Below are 13,801 nucleotides of genomic sequence, written 5' to 3' on the forward strand. Positions count from 1 at the left end.
GAAAATAGAAATGTATTTTGACTTTCAAAAAGTAAGTGAATATTTAATCATTACATGTGAATGTATGAAACCTGTGCTGGTGGGAAAATATTTTGATGTGGGGCGCCGTCCTCAAACAATCGCATGGCATGTTTTCACTGTAATAGCTACTGTAAATCGGACAGTGCAGTTATATTAACAATAATGTAAGCTTTCAGTCGATATTAGACACTTACATATACCTAAATGTTTAAAATCTATAATAATTATGAGTATTTATTTGAATTGCGCGCCCTCCAGTTTCACCGGATGTTGTCCCACACCGTGTTATTCAGAGGGGCGTTCTACTACGCTCCCATTGGCTAGCTAGCATTATCTCACTCACAGGCTATCAGCGAAGAGACAGTGGCTTTAACAATTAGAATTAACAATTGGAAAGTGTAATTTAACAATTAGCTGCCTACCGTAATGCAGGCCTATTTTATTATCATGTTTGGTAACATTTGCCCATGTGTTTATTTTCAGAGTTTCAATGAGTTGTAAAAATGTCTCAGAACTCTGCTGAATTCCCTCAATTGAAGGTCAGCTAAGTTTACCTAGGCTACTTAACGTTACTAGCTCGGGTTTTGAAATTGTTACATTATCATTAGTAGTCTATTATCAGGTTAAAGCATATGCTTATTATTCATAATATCTCAAGTATTTATTAGCTAATCATTCAGTCGAATACGCTATGCTACAGCCATTGAATCTGTCTGAGCATTGGCTAGCTCTGTCCACGAGATAATGTTATTATATTTTACAACCTTGAAATACAAGGGCAAATGTTAGGGATAGGGGGCAGCATTTTCACGTTCGGATGAAAAGCGTATAAAAGCAGATGAAAGTGTTATCAGTAGTATTGGATAGAAAACACTCTGAAATTTCTAAAACTGTTTGAATGATGTCTGTGAGTATAACAGAACTCATATGGCAGGCGAAAACCTGAGAAAAATACAACCAGGAAGTGGGAAATCTGATTGCCTATCGAATATACAGTGTCTATGGGGTCATATTGAACTTCCTAAGGCTTCCACTAGATGTCAACAGTCTTTAGAACCTTGTTTTAGGCTACTGTGAAGGGTGAGAGAATGAGAGCTGTTTGACTAAGGGGTCTGGCTGAAGGCCATGAGCTGATCCATTGCATTTCTAAAGACAAAGGAATTGTCCGGTTGGAAAATTATTGAAGATTTATGTTAAAAACATCCTAAAGATTGATTCTATACATCGTTTGACATGTTTCTACGAACTGTTATATAACTTTTTTGACTTTTCGTCTGAACTTTGACCTGGACTTGCCCGCACCTCATGAGTTTGGATTTGTGAACTAGACGCCCCCAACAAAAGGAGGTAATTGGACATAAATTACGGACTTTATTGAACAAAACAAACATTTATTGTGGAACTGGGATTCCTGGGAGTGCATTCTGATGAAGATCATCAAAGGTAAGTGAATATTTATAACGTTATTTCTGACTGTTACTGACTCCACAACATGGCGGGTATCTGTATTGTGTCTGAGCACTGTACTCAGATTATTGCATGGTTTGCTTTTGCTGTAAAGCTTTTTTGAAATCTGACACAGCGGTTGCATTTAGGGAGAAGTATATCTATAATTCTGTGCATAACACTTGTATCTTTTATCAAAGATTATGATGAGTATTTCTGTAAACTGATGTGGCACAGGAAAAATTGTACATTTCTAACATTTATGGTTGAGATTGAATTAATATAACTATAAACTATGCACATTATGATTTTCATTAACACGCGATGCAGGTGTAACAGTATAACTTTAGACCGTCCCCTCGCCCATACCCGGGCGCGAACTAGGGACCCTCTGCACACATCAACAACAGTCACCCACGAAGCATCGTTACCCATCGCTCCACAAAAGCCGCGGCCCTTGCAGAGCAAGGGGAACCACTACTTCAAGGTCTCAGAGCAAGTGACGTCACCGATTGAAACGCTATTTAGCGCGCACCACCGCTAACTAGCTAGCCGTTTCACATCCGTTACACAGGCGTCAGTAGCGCTTTGAACACAACGACTGTGTTTTTGCGTTTTGGTAGACAAGAAGAACATTAATTTGGAATGCTGCGTTTGCCTTGCAGCATTGCGTTGCAGAGGCAGTTGCAGTGCTTAATCGAACGTATGCATCAAATTGTATGCGCAGACTTCACAGAAAGTAGCAAAATGTGAATGTTGAATTTCTGTTGCACACATGTCCAGTAAAAAAAAAATTGGGATTACATAATAAAACAGTTTGATTGCATAATTTCTTTACATATTTAATTCATTTATTTGCCAAGTAGCATACATAACAATTTATCGTGAGAGCCTATAATACAATTTCCCTCCAAAATGCATAGTTTTGGAGGGAAATGCAATAATAAGTAGTCAAGAAAGCAAAGACTAGGCTCTTTCAACAATGAGACCAACGCTAAGGAAGGTGATTACGACACACAGGTTAAAATATCAAAACAAACTGAACCAATTACATTAATTTTGAAACAGGTTGAAAAGCATTAAACATTTATGTCAATTTAGCTAGCTAGCTTGCACTTGCTAGCTAATTTGTCCTTTTGAGGACAACAACATTGAGTTGTTATTTTACCTGAAATGGACAAGGTCCTCTACTACGACAATTAATCCAAACATAAAACGGTCAACCGAATCATTTCTAGTCATCTCTCCTCCTTCTAGGCTTTTTCTTCTCTGGACTTTATATTGCAATTGGCAACATTCATAAATTAGGTGCATTAATGCCACGACCTCGTTCGTCTTTTAGTCACCCAGGTGGGTATAACCAATGAGGAGATGGCATGGGTATTTGCTTCTATAAACCAATGAGGAGACAGGAGAGGCAGGACTTGCAACGTGATCTGCTTCACAAATAGAACTGACTTCTATTTTAGCGCTTGACAACGCAGACATTCGTTGGCGTGCGCGAGCAGTGTGGGAGCAATAATTTTATAATATAGATTTTTCATTTATTTTGCAACGTACGTGATGCTAGCGGTGTAGTCAGCCTGTAAGGCGTTGGTATCATGTCATGTCAGATGGTACCGTTGCTTAGGCTTATATATGTCCCTTATCACCCCCCATAGCTCCTGTTCTTGCTGACATTGTGCATAACAACACTGACGTAAAACCAATCTGTACGACGGCAGCACCAGCAGCTAACAGTAGTACATTCACGTTACAACAGCTAGCTGGCGTACAATCACTAGTTAGACGTTAACTTACTGTTTGGCTATCTTTAACGGAAGTTTTCCCGTAAATGAACTGTTCTGACATCGCCTGGTGTTGGTAAATATAATTCCGGCAAAGCATGTATTTGTTGTCATCCTTAATGTATGATGCTAGTCTGGAGAGGAAAACAGGGCCTTCAAGTTTGCAACAGAGCTGTTATTTCGGTGGGTCTGTGGCCAAACCAAAGTGCAGAAAAATGTTGTCTCGTCTTTGATTTAATTCCGAAACAATATGCCTATGTTGGCTGATATGCGGTAGCTAGATGATGAATTAATTGATCATCAATTTCTAGAGTGCGCAAGGAATGTCAGGCAGTTAGCTACAGGGTTGACGTTCTATGACTTCAAACCACTTTCTGACTTCACCCGTTTTGATTTGAATGAAATCTTTTTCATGCATGTTTGCCCGGCCATGGTAATAGTGGTCAGAAAGTTACTTTTTGGACCGGAATGCCAAAACATTCATGAGTTCGAGATGCTCAAAGTTGACCCAATTTGGTAACAACAGATTGTACACTAGCCCAATAATGGACTAAAGGAGACTGACTTTACTCCTTATAGTCCAAGGACCTTTCATAATGCGAATTGGCTGGCAGTCAAATACGCCGTCTACAGTGAATCGATTCTCAAGTGCCAATTACCGTACGGTTCTAGAAACATAAAGGACACTATTTTCATTTTACATCAAAATAATTTCACAAATGCAAAATATACACTTATTGTATACTGTTTTAACACAGTTGCAGCCAATAGTATTTTTCAGCGACATCACTGTTGTGGCATCCGTCTTCTGTTTTACACACAGCTGTTCGGAGACACTAGATGAGTTTTTGGGGGGATGTTTTGAATCCACCGTGCCTCCAGCTTGGCACTCCCTCACCGTCTTAAAACAATATTTTGGAAGCTATAGCAATGCATTTATTAATGTCTACATCTGTTTTTTCCAAATGTATTATATTACAGACACCTTAATACATACTCTTAAATTATATTATGTGAGCTAAAAACAAAAAAATATCTAAAAACATCCTTTCAAGTGTAATTTTTTATTTATTACTGATGTTACTTAAGTACATGTCATTTTGTCTTTAACATTTAATTGAAATACTGTTCTGTAATTTCTATGGAGGACGGCTCATACTGGGAATGGGCATAATGGCCGACCGGTGGCTTCAAAGCCTCTCAATGGCCAATACATAACATCTACAATCCCAGGGTTTATATACAGCATTGGATAAACAAAGGCTTTTGGTGTCCATTACAGGAAAGCCCCATACGAACCGCCAACATAGATTTTTCATCTAACATGTTCTTGGCTATACTCGATTCGGTGAAAAAAAGTATCTTAGAAATGTCAGTTTCCAGTTTTGCAGGTGGTTCGACAAAAAAACAAATTCATAAAGATATTCAATCCATGTTTTGTGTTAAACGCTAGATGTGCGGCAGCTAAGATGGCGAGAACCTCCTCGCTCGGAACAAAACATGGATTTCATATCTTTCTGGTTGAGTTTTAGTTTAATATCAAACTGTTTGATTTGAGTTTGATTTCATTTGAAAGTGTACAAACTATTCTATGTTTTCTTGAAATATATATATTTTTTTGTTATTTAACCTTTGACATCAATTATCTTTTTTTTTTTTTTAAACTCACAAATGTTTTATTTTAGCCCTATTTTACATCATCTCAGGTGTTTGTGATGTGCCCGTCATCAGACATACTCTTGAATACAGGGTGGGTGTTATTTCAATCATTGAAATGTTATTCATAGATCGAACCTATCCCTTCAGACCACTGCAATTTAGCTGGTGCACCTTTAACATTTAAATGGAATTAAAACGTCCAATTACTACCTGAAAGATAGCCGTCCATCCACCCACCATTGAATGTAAACTTGAATGGTAATGTCTATTAAATGATCAATATTTCAATAGGTTACCTATGGAAGATGATCAGTTTAATATACAACAATGGATATTCCATTGCAAGTGAACATACTCTTGATGTATGGACCTCCTATCTTTGTGGTACTATTTCAAAGATGACATTTAGTACATTTATCAGCCATATCCTCCCAGTAACGCAAGAGTATGCTGTGTCTCAGCCGATGGCGGGCCCATCACAAACACCTCAGAAGCTGTAAATAGGGTCTAAGCTACAATAAATATGAAAATGAAAAAAACATCGGAGTTCACACATTTTTAGATAATTAACTTTAAAAGTTTTTTTTTAAATGACAATGTCAATCAAAAAATAGTTGTACAACCCTGTTTGTAAGCTTTCAAATTATATATTTTCCAGTGATAACTTTGAGCACCTCAATCTCTTGAATGTTTTAGCATTCAGGTCCAAAAAGTAACTTTCTGACCACTTCTACCATGGGCAAACGTGTATGGAAGGTTTCTTTCAAATGAAAAGGGGTGCAGTCAGAAAGTGATTGGAATCATATGGAAAGGGGTGTAGTCAGAAAGTGATTGGAACCACCCAACAGTGAATTGTTGCATATTGTTCCATATGATTTCAAGTTCAAAGCTTTGTTTGAGTGAGTAGAGTAGCCGGCTAGCTAAATCAAAGAGCTTCATTGTTAGCTGAATTCCCTCCAATCATGAATCCTCCATACATTTTGTAATAGCTGACTTGTAGAGTTAGTAGACACACACCTTGATTTAAGTGTAACTGCTTGTAGCCTTTGACTCTGTCAGCTTGCTTCCATTTCATGTTTTACCTGCCCATACAAAATGTCATAGATTAATACCTTTTTGTTTATTATTTGATCTTTAGAAGAAGTTTAATAAACATGAGTGACCAGGGGGACATTTGTCCCCACCTGAATTCCATAGGGGAGGTAACCAAGGAGGAGCTTTTGCAGAAATCCAAGGTGAGCATGAATGGTTTCAAGAGAGACTTGCTGCGTCAAGCTTCTGGAATTATGTATGGAATGCAATTTGTGACAAGTCATGCATGTCTTTTAGTTTTGAGTCACATCTACTAGATTTGCCTTCGCAAAAAGGTCAACATTTTTTGAAGACATTCTGGTGGTCTGACAATCACATAGGAGATGGTGCTCTATGATAGTTTTTCAGCCTAGATTGTTGTCTAATACTGTTTTTTTTCTGTCCTGTTCTTCAGGGATCCTGCCAGTCATGTGGAGTGGGAGGTCCCAACCTCTGGGCCTGTCTGCAGGTAAACAGGGGGTTTCTCTAGGTCTGTTTATCCTCAAAATATTTTGAAATAGATTCAAAGGCCATGACATAATTCTCAGGATGTGTTATTATGACACTTTTATAACACTTTCAGATGGATTATACATCTTTTTGTTTTTATCCCATATATGTTTATTTCTCATTTATTACTTTATTTCTCTTGGTCAGAGCGAGTGTCAATATGTTGGCTGTGGAGAAACCTTTTCAGACCATAGCACCCTACATGCACAGGTGAGTTTTTCACAGAGCTTTTTTTTTTCCTTGGGTAGTGAGAGATGCCATTTCTAGAAAGCATGCAACAACGTTTTTCTAAGCTTAGTGTGTGTGTGTGTGTGTGTGTGTGTGTGTGTGTGTGCTCATCCCCCAAGGCAAATAAACACAACCTGACGGTGAACCTGACCACTTTCAGGATCTGGTGCTATGTGTGTGAGAGGGAGGTGTTTCTGGAGCAGAGGCCTGCAGTTGTACCTGCTATGTCTGCCACACACACTCCCCACCACTGTAAAGCTAAGGAACACCAGGTACGCCATCGCACAAAGGTCAGCTGAATTATAGTCAACTATACTATGTTTACGTGCCATTTGGGCTCTGGTCAAAAGTAGTGCACAATATAGGGAATAGGGCGCTATTTGGGATGGGCCCTATATCAAATATGGGTAACGCCACCATATCTGTCATTAGTAAACATGAATAAACTATTCATGATTACTGTATTATATAGGGAATAGGGCGCTATTTGGGATGGGCCCTATATCAAATATGGGTAACGCCACCATATCTGTCATTAGTAAACATGAACAAACTATTCATGATTACTGTATTATGCACTATATATAAAGCATTTATTTAATATAACGTTTTAACGTTTTAATTTTGATTAGCGCACAATTTACATTTGTGAGCTGAAATACAGCTTATGTTCTTTTAATATATTGTGTAATTGGCTTTCCACAGGCAGACACTGATGTCATTATTTGCTGTTTTTAACAATGACTTACTTTCCCAGGATGCAGTTCATCAACCAGTGAGTCACCACCACCCGTTGAAAGCAGTGCCTATCGCGGTAGCCGAAGAAGAGTGGTCAGAGTCAGAGGAGGATGTGCTCAAACCCAGAGGTAACCTCAGACCCCCTTCTCTCAACGTTATGGGATCTATTCAATAACAGTAAAAACTATAGTCCAGCATATCCACAGTTAAACTGATACCCTTAGCGTTACATCATTGTATTTTTATCTTTATGGATGACACAATCATAGCTATCAAATATGATCTGCAGCTTAAATTAACATATTATGTTACAAATGTAACATCAATCAGGCAAAAGCCAGCTGTCAAGGTCTAGAACTCTGTAGAATTGATTCTTTCATCCTTTGACAGGCTTTGCAGGTCTATTCCTTAGTGAATTATGCCAAGCCGATTTGGGCAGAGACCTCCCAAATGATCTGAGAGCCAGATGATCAGGGTTAGGAGAAATATAATTGTTTTTGAGCCTAAGAATAGGTACCAGACCAGGTACCAGATCCATTTAAGTAACGGTAATAGACTGAAGTTCATCATTAACTGACTGGGTCTGTGTCATGCATGTTCTCCAAATATTAGGTATAAACGCCACGGAGTGGCCTTACCATATAGTCCTAATGTTATAAATATACTTGTAATGATGCTATTAGAGCTTTTTTTAACCTACATCTCATCCTCTGAAAGGTTTGACCGGGATGAAGAATATTGGTAACTCCTGTTACATGAACGCAGCGCTTCAAGCCCTGTCCAACTGGTGAGCTCACTTCCTGTCTTATTTCCTCATTAGTCTGGGGATTTATGGCAGATAGATTGACCTGTTTCTGAGAGCTGTCACTAAAATGTTTGAGTGTGTGAGCGAGCATGTGTATGTGTACCTTCATCTCAGCAGAAGGGATTGTATTCGTTTTCATAGATTTGAACATAGACTGATCAGTTATTTCTTTCTTTCTTTCTTCTCCTCTAATATCTCTCCTCTCCAGTCCTCCTCTCACTCAGTTCTTCCTGGACTGCAGTGGACTGGTGCGGACTGACAAAAAGCCTGCACTGTGCAAAAGCTACCAGAAACTCATCTCTGAGCTCTGGCACAAGAAACGGTACTATACACACATGACACTATATTTCTTATCTCTGTTACAGTACTTATCTCTCTGTAGAGTACCTCTCAGTGTGCATATTTTTGCAATAGAGATTCATAAGATGATATCCAAGAATGCAGCAAGATACTGTCTGACTTATGTAATAGAAGAAAAAACCGACTTTCTCTTTCCCCTCTCTCTCTATTCTCTCTGCTCCAGGCCCAGTTACGTAGTCCCCACCAGCCTGTCCCAGGGCATCAAGCTGGTCAACCCCATGTTCCGTGGCTACGCCCAGCAGGTAGGGGCAAGCTCCCAGCAGGTAGGGAACAAAACAATGCCCCAACCCCTCTCTCTGACCCCTGACCTAACCCACCTCTCCCTATGTCCCCTCTCATCCCCCCCAAATCACCCCTGTTACCTCAAATTGAATTTCCCTTTGGGGACAATGAAATTGGATTGGTTGATTGATTGTTGTGTAGCTGATTGGCATCTTGAAGTGTGGTGCCAAGACGATGAAATGGTCCCCCCCCAAATGATGCCTTAGTCTCTATGTAGTGCACTACTTTTGACCAGGGCCATAGCAGTGCAGTATATAGGGAATAGGGTGCCATTTGGGATCCAGACATTATTTAACTAACCCACAGTTAACCAGATGAAATCCGTTCCTCAATGTTGAATTGATTGGGATGTTGGAATGGGATTGTGTGTATTTCACTTGTTTGGTTTTGTTTATGGAAAATCCATTTATCTCCATCTAAAATGGTGTTGAGTTAAGCCTGTGTGTCTCAATGGCTGTCTCTGTCTGTCCCTAGGAGCTGCAGGGAACATTCATACAATACTGTCCTCACTATACACACACACACCTCTCAGTGTATAGGACTGCTCAGCACACTCTCCCTCTGTGTTTTCTACTGTAGGACACCCAGGAGTTCCTGCGCTGTCTGATGGACCAGCTCCACGAGGAGCTCAAAGAGCCACAGGTAGAGTGTGGTGGGGGAGGGGAGGGGGATGAGAGGAGGGATGGGGGCGACCGCTCCCCCTCTGAGGACGAGTTCCTCTCCTGCGACTCAGGCGCCAGCAGCGACCGGGGGGAGGGAGGGGGACTGGGGGAGCCCGAGCTGCTCATTCAGGACGAGTGTGGGGTGGGGCCGAGAGTTGGAAGAGGGGGGACAGGCACGGGCGGAGGGATTGGCACAGGGGGGCCCATCTCAGAGAAAGAGAGGCTGAAGGAGAAAAGGGTGTTGGGCTCGCCCCTCCACAGGGGCTCCCAGGAGATGGACGAGGACGCTGATGTGGATACGACAGTGGCCGAAGAGGGTGGTCTGGAGAGGGGAGCGGAGGAGGAGGAGGGGACCCCCCCTAGCCCTAGGCCACAGGGTCCGAGTCAGACACAGGGGCAGACGCAGAGCAACAGCACTCCAGGTACGGGCCTGGTGATGGTGGAAGTAGAACATCAAAAGATATATGTAAGTGTGTGTATCTCTGTGTGTCTGTTTCTGTATGTGGAGAGACCTGTTGTAGTGATGTGTGAGTAATCTCTACAAGTCCCCTCTTCCTCTCCTACCCACCTCTACCCAGAGCCAGACAATGAGGCATCGATGCAGAAGCGCCCCCAGTCTCGCCCCTGCAGCCCCGTCCGTACTGTCCAGGAACTGCACCCTAAACTCTCCCCCAGCCCCACTCGCTCCAGCCCCTTCCGCTCTGCAGGGCCCGAATACTCTTTTAAGAAAGGTATGGGGGTTCTGGACAATTCACATACACGTACAGGCACACATTCTCTCACGCAGTCTACCGACACACACAGTCACGTACGCTCACTCTCTCACACACAAACTACGTTTCCCATAATCCTCCACAGCCCAGCTGTTCCTGGGTGCCAAGAAGCAGAAGCAGTCTCACTACCGCAGCGTCATCTCAGACATCTTCGACGGCTCAATCCTCAGCCTGGTCCAGTGTCTGACTTGTGACAGGGTGAGCTGTGTGTGGTCATGTGTCGTAGCACAAAGGGTGCGCCATTTACATAACTCAGCTCCACTTCTTCTATTGAAACCTCACAAAACTGTTACATGCATTACAACATTGACGTGTTGTAATTTGTAGACATTTTACCACATGTTCTTATGCCTAAACTTGATCCTACTTTATCCATAAATATGATGGATTCTGCTTGTTTGGATTATCACTTCAGATTGTTAAAACCATCTCTCGCTCGCTCTGGCTGTCCCCTCTCTTCTCCCTCCTCATCTCTCCTCTCCCCCTATAGGTGTCGACCACAGTGGAGACCTTCCAGGACCTGTCCCTGCCCATCCCAGGTAAGGAGGACCTGGCCAAGCTACACTCCTCCATCCACCAGAACCTCCCAGCCAAGACCGGGGTATCTCTGGACGTCTACGGCTCCCAGGGCTGGATCACCTACATCATGGGCTCCATACGCAGGTGAGGGAGCTGGGGGGTTGGGGGCTGGAGGGTTGGGGGATGGGGGGGCTGGGGGTTGGGGATAGACTGGGAGTGTGTGGTGTAGAACAGATATGATGGTCTGTCATGTAGAACAAGGGAATCGTGTCGGCTCTATTCAATGAATTCTTATCTGCCACATCGGGATTATATGAACTTATTTTCCCGTGAGTGAACTTCTTGTTTGGATCGGTTAAAAAACAAGAACAACATGCAACATAAACAGTTTACACAGTAGACCCACTAGGACAACATACACAGGAGACCCACTAGGACAACATAAACAGTTTACACAGGAGACCCACTAGGACAACATACAACATAAACAGTTTACACAGTAGACCCACTAGGACAACATACACAGTTTACACAGTAGACCCACTAGGACAACATACACAGTTTACACAGGAGACCCACTAGGACAACATACACAGTTTACACAGGAGACCCACTAGGACAACATACACAGTTTACACAGTAGACCCACTAGGACAACATACACAGTTTACACAGTAGACCCACTAGGACAACATACACAGTTTACACAGGAGACCCACTAGGACAACATACACAGTTTACACAGTAGACCCACTAGGACAACATACACAGGAGACCCACTAGGACAACATACAACATAAACAGTTTACACAGGAGACCCACTAGGACAACATACACAGTTTACACAGTAGACCCACTAGGACAACATACACAGTTTACACAGTAGACCCACTAGGACAACATACACAGTTTACACAGGAGACCCATTAGGACAACATACACAGTTTACACAGGAGACCCACTAGGACAACATACAACATAAACAGTTTACACAGGAGACCCACTAGGACAACATACACAGTTTACACAGGAGACCCACTAGGACAACATACACAGTTTACACAGTAGACCCACTAGGACAACATACACAGGAGACCCACTAGGACAACATACAACATACACAGTTTACACAGGAGACCCACTAGGACAACATACAACAGTTTACACAGTAGACCCACTAGGACAACATACACAGTTTACACAGTAGACCCACTAGGACAACATACACAGTTTACACAGGAGACCCACTAGGACAACATACACAGTTTACACAGTAGACCCACTAGGACAACATACACAGTTTACACAGGAGACCCACTAGGACAACATACAACATACACATGAGACCCACTAGGACAACATACAACATACACAGTAGACCCACTAGGACAACATACAACATAAACAGTTTACACAGGAGACCCACTAGGACAACATACACAGTTTACACAGTAGACCCACTAGGACAACATACACAGTTTACACAGTAGACCCACTAGGACAACAAACAACATAAACAGTTTACACAGGAGACCCACTAGGACAACATACACAGTAGACCCACTAGGACAACATACACAGTTTACACAGGAGACCCACTAGGACAACAAACAACATAAACAGTTTACACAGGAGACCCATTAGGACAACATACACAGGAGACCCACTAGGACAACATACACAGGAGACCCATTAGGACAACATACACAGTTTACACAGTAGACCCACTAGGACAACATAAACAGTTTACACAGTAGACCCACTAGGACAACATACAACATAAACAGTTTACACAGGAGACCCACTAGGACAACATACACAGTTTACACAGGAGACCCACTAGGACAACATACACAGTTTACACAGTAGACCCACTAGGACAACATACACAGTTTACACAGGACACCCACTAGGACAACATACACAGTTTACACAGTAGACCCACTAGGACAACATTTACATTTACATTACATTTACATTTAAGTCATTTAGCAGACGCTCTTATCCAGAGCGACTTACAAATTGGTGCTTTCACCTTATGACATCCAGTGGAACAGCCACTTTACAATAGTGCATCTAGGTCTTTTAAGGGGGGAGGGGGAGAAGGATTACTTTATCCTATCCTAGGTATTCCTTAAAGAGGTGGGGTTTCAGGTGTCTCCGGAAGGTGGTGATTGACTCCGCTGTCCTGGCGTCGTGAGGGAGTTTGTTCCACCATTGGGGGCCAGAGCAGCGAACAGTTTTGACTGGGCTGAGCGGGAACTGTACTTCCTCAGTGGTAGGGAGGCGAGCAGGCCAGAGGTGGATGAACGCAGTGCCCTTGTTTGGGTGTAGGGCCTGATCAGAGCCTGGAGGTAGTGAGGTGCCGTTCCCCTCACAGCTCCGTAGGCAAGCACCATGGTCTTGTAGCGGATGCGAGCTTCAACTGGAAGCCAGTGGAGAGAGCGGAGGAGCGGGGTGACGTGAGAGAACTTGGGAAGGTTGAACACCAGACGGGCTGCGGCGTTCTGGATGAGTTGTAGGGGTTTAATGGCACAGGCAGGGAGCCCAGCCAACAGCGAGTTGCAGTAATCCAGACGGGAGATGACAAGTGCCTGGATTAGGACCTGCGCCGCTTCCTGTGTGAGGCAGGGTCGTACTCTGCGGATGTTGTAGAGCATGAACCTACAGGAACGGGCCACCGCCTTGATGTTATTTGAGAACGACAGGGTGTTGTCCAGGATCACGCCAAGGTTCTTAGCGCTCTGGGACGAGGACACAATGGAGTTGTCAACCGTGATGGCGAGATCATGGAACGGGCAGTCCTTCCCCGGGAGGAAGAGCAGCTCCGTCTTGCCGAGGTTCAGCTTGAGGTGATGATCCGTCATCCACACTGATATGTCTGCCAGACATGCAGAGATGCGATTCGCCACCTGGTCGTCAGAAGGGGGAAAGGAGAAG

The 13,801-nt window shown here is 42.8% G+C and overlaps 1 protein-coding gene across 7 annotated transcripts in view; it reads left to right on the top strand.

Moving 5' to 3' along the window:
• Nucleotides 1–3,184: 3,184 nt before the first annotated feature.
• LOC115147111 (ubiquitin carboxyl-terminal hydrolase 20-like) overlaps nucleotides 3,185–13,801 on the top strand; it is a 71,645-nt gene continuing 61,028 nt past the window's right edge. For 4 of the 7 annotated variants that reach the window (XM_065004629.1, XM_065004626.1, XM_065004627.1 and 1 more), the window contains exons 1-13: nucleotides 3,185–3,330; nucleotides 6,052–6,148; nucleotides 6,400–6,453; nucleotides 6,642–6,704; nucleotides 6,842–7,012; nucleotides 7,480–7,588; nucleotides 8,178–8,247; nucleotides 8,474–8,587; nucleotides 8,789–8,888; nucleotides 9,487–9,991; nucleotides 10,148–10,300; nucleotides 10,428–10,540; nucleotides 10,833–11,005. In XM_065004629.1, the coding sequence (XP_064860701.1) occupies nucleotides 6,068–6,148; nucleotides 6,400–6,453; nucleotides 6,642–6,704; nucleotides 6,842–7,012; nucleotides 7,480–7,588; nucleotides 8,178–8,247; nucleotides 8,474–8,587; nucleotides 8,789–8,888; nucleotides 9,487–9,991; nucleotides 10,148–10,300; nucleotides 10,428–10,540; nucleotides 10,833–11,005 (1,706 nt within the window). In that variant the 5' untranslated portion in view covers nucleotides 3,185–3,330; nucleotides 6,052–6,067. The remainder of the gene's footprint in view (nucleotides 3,331–6,051; nucleotides 6,149–6,399; nucleotides 6,454–6,641; nucleotides 6,705–6,841; nucleotides 7,013–7,479; nucleotides 7,589–8,177; nucleotides 8,248–8,473; nucleotides 8,588–8,788; nucleotides 8,889–9,486; nucleotides 9,992–10,147; nucleotides 10,301–10,427; nucleotides 10,541–10,832; nucleotides 11,006–13,801) is intronic. The other 3 variants (XM_065004630.1, XM_065004632.1, XM_065004631.1) reach the window with 2 other exon arrangements.

Source organism: Oncorhynchus nerka, linkage group LG19 (genome assembly GCF_034236695.1).
Source record: "Oncorhynchus nerka isolate Pitt River linkage group LG19, Oner_Uvic_2.0, whole genome shotgun sequence".
In the NCBI taxonomy this organism is placed as follows: Eukaryota; Metazoa; Chordata; class Actinopteri; order Salmoniformes; family Salmonidae; genus Oncorhynchus; species Oncorhynchus nerka.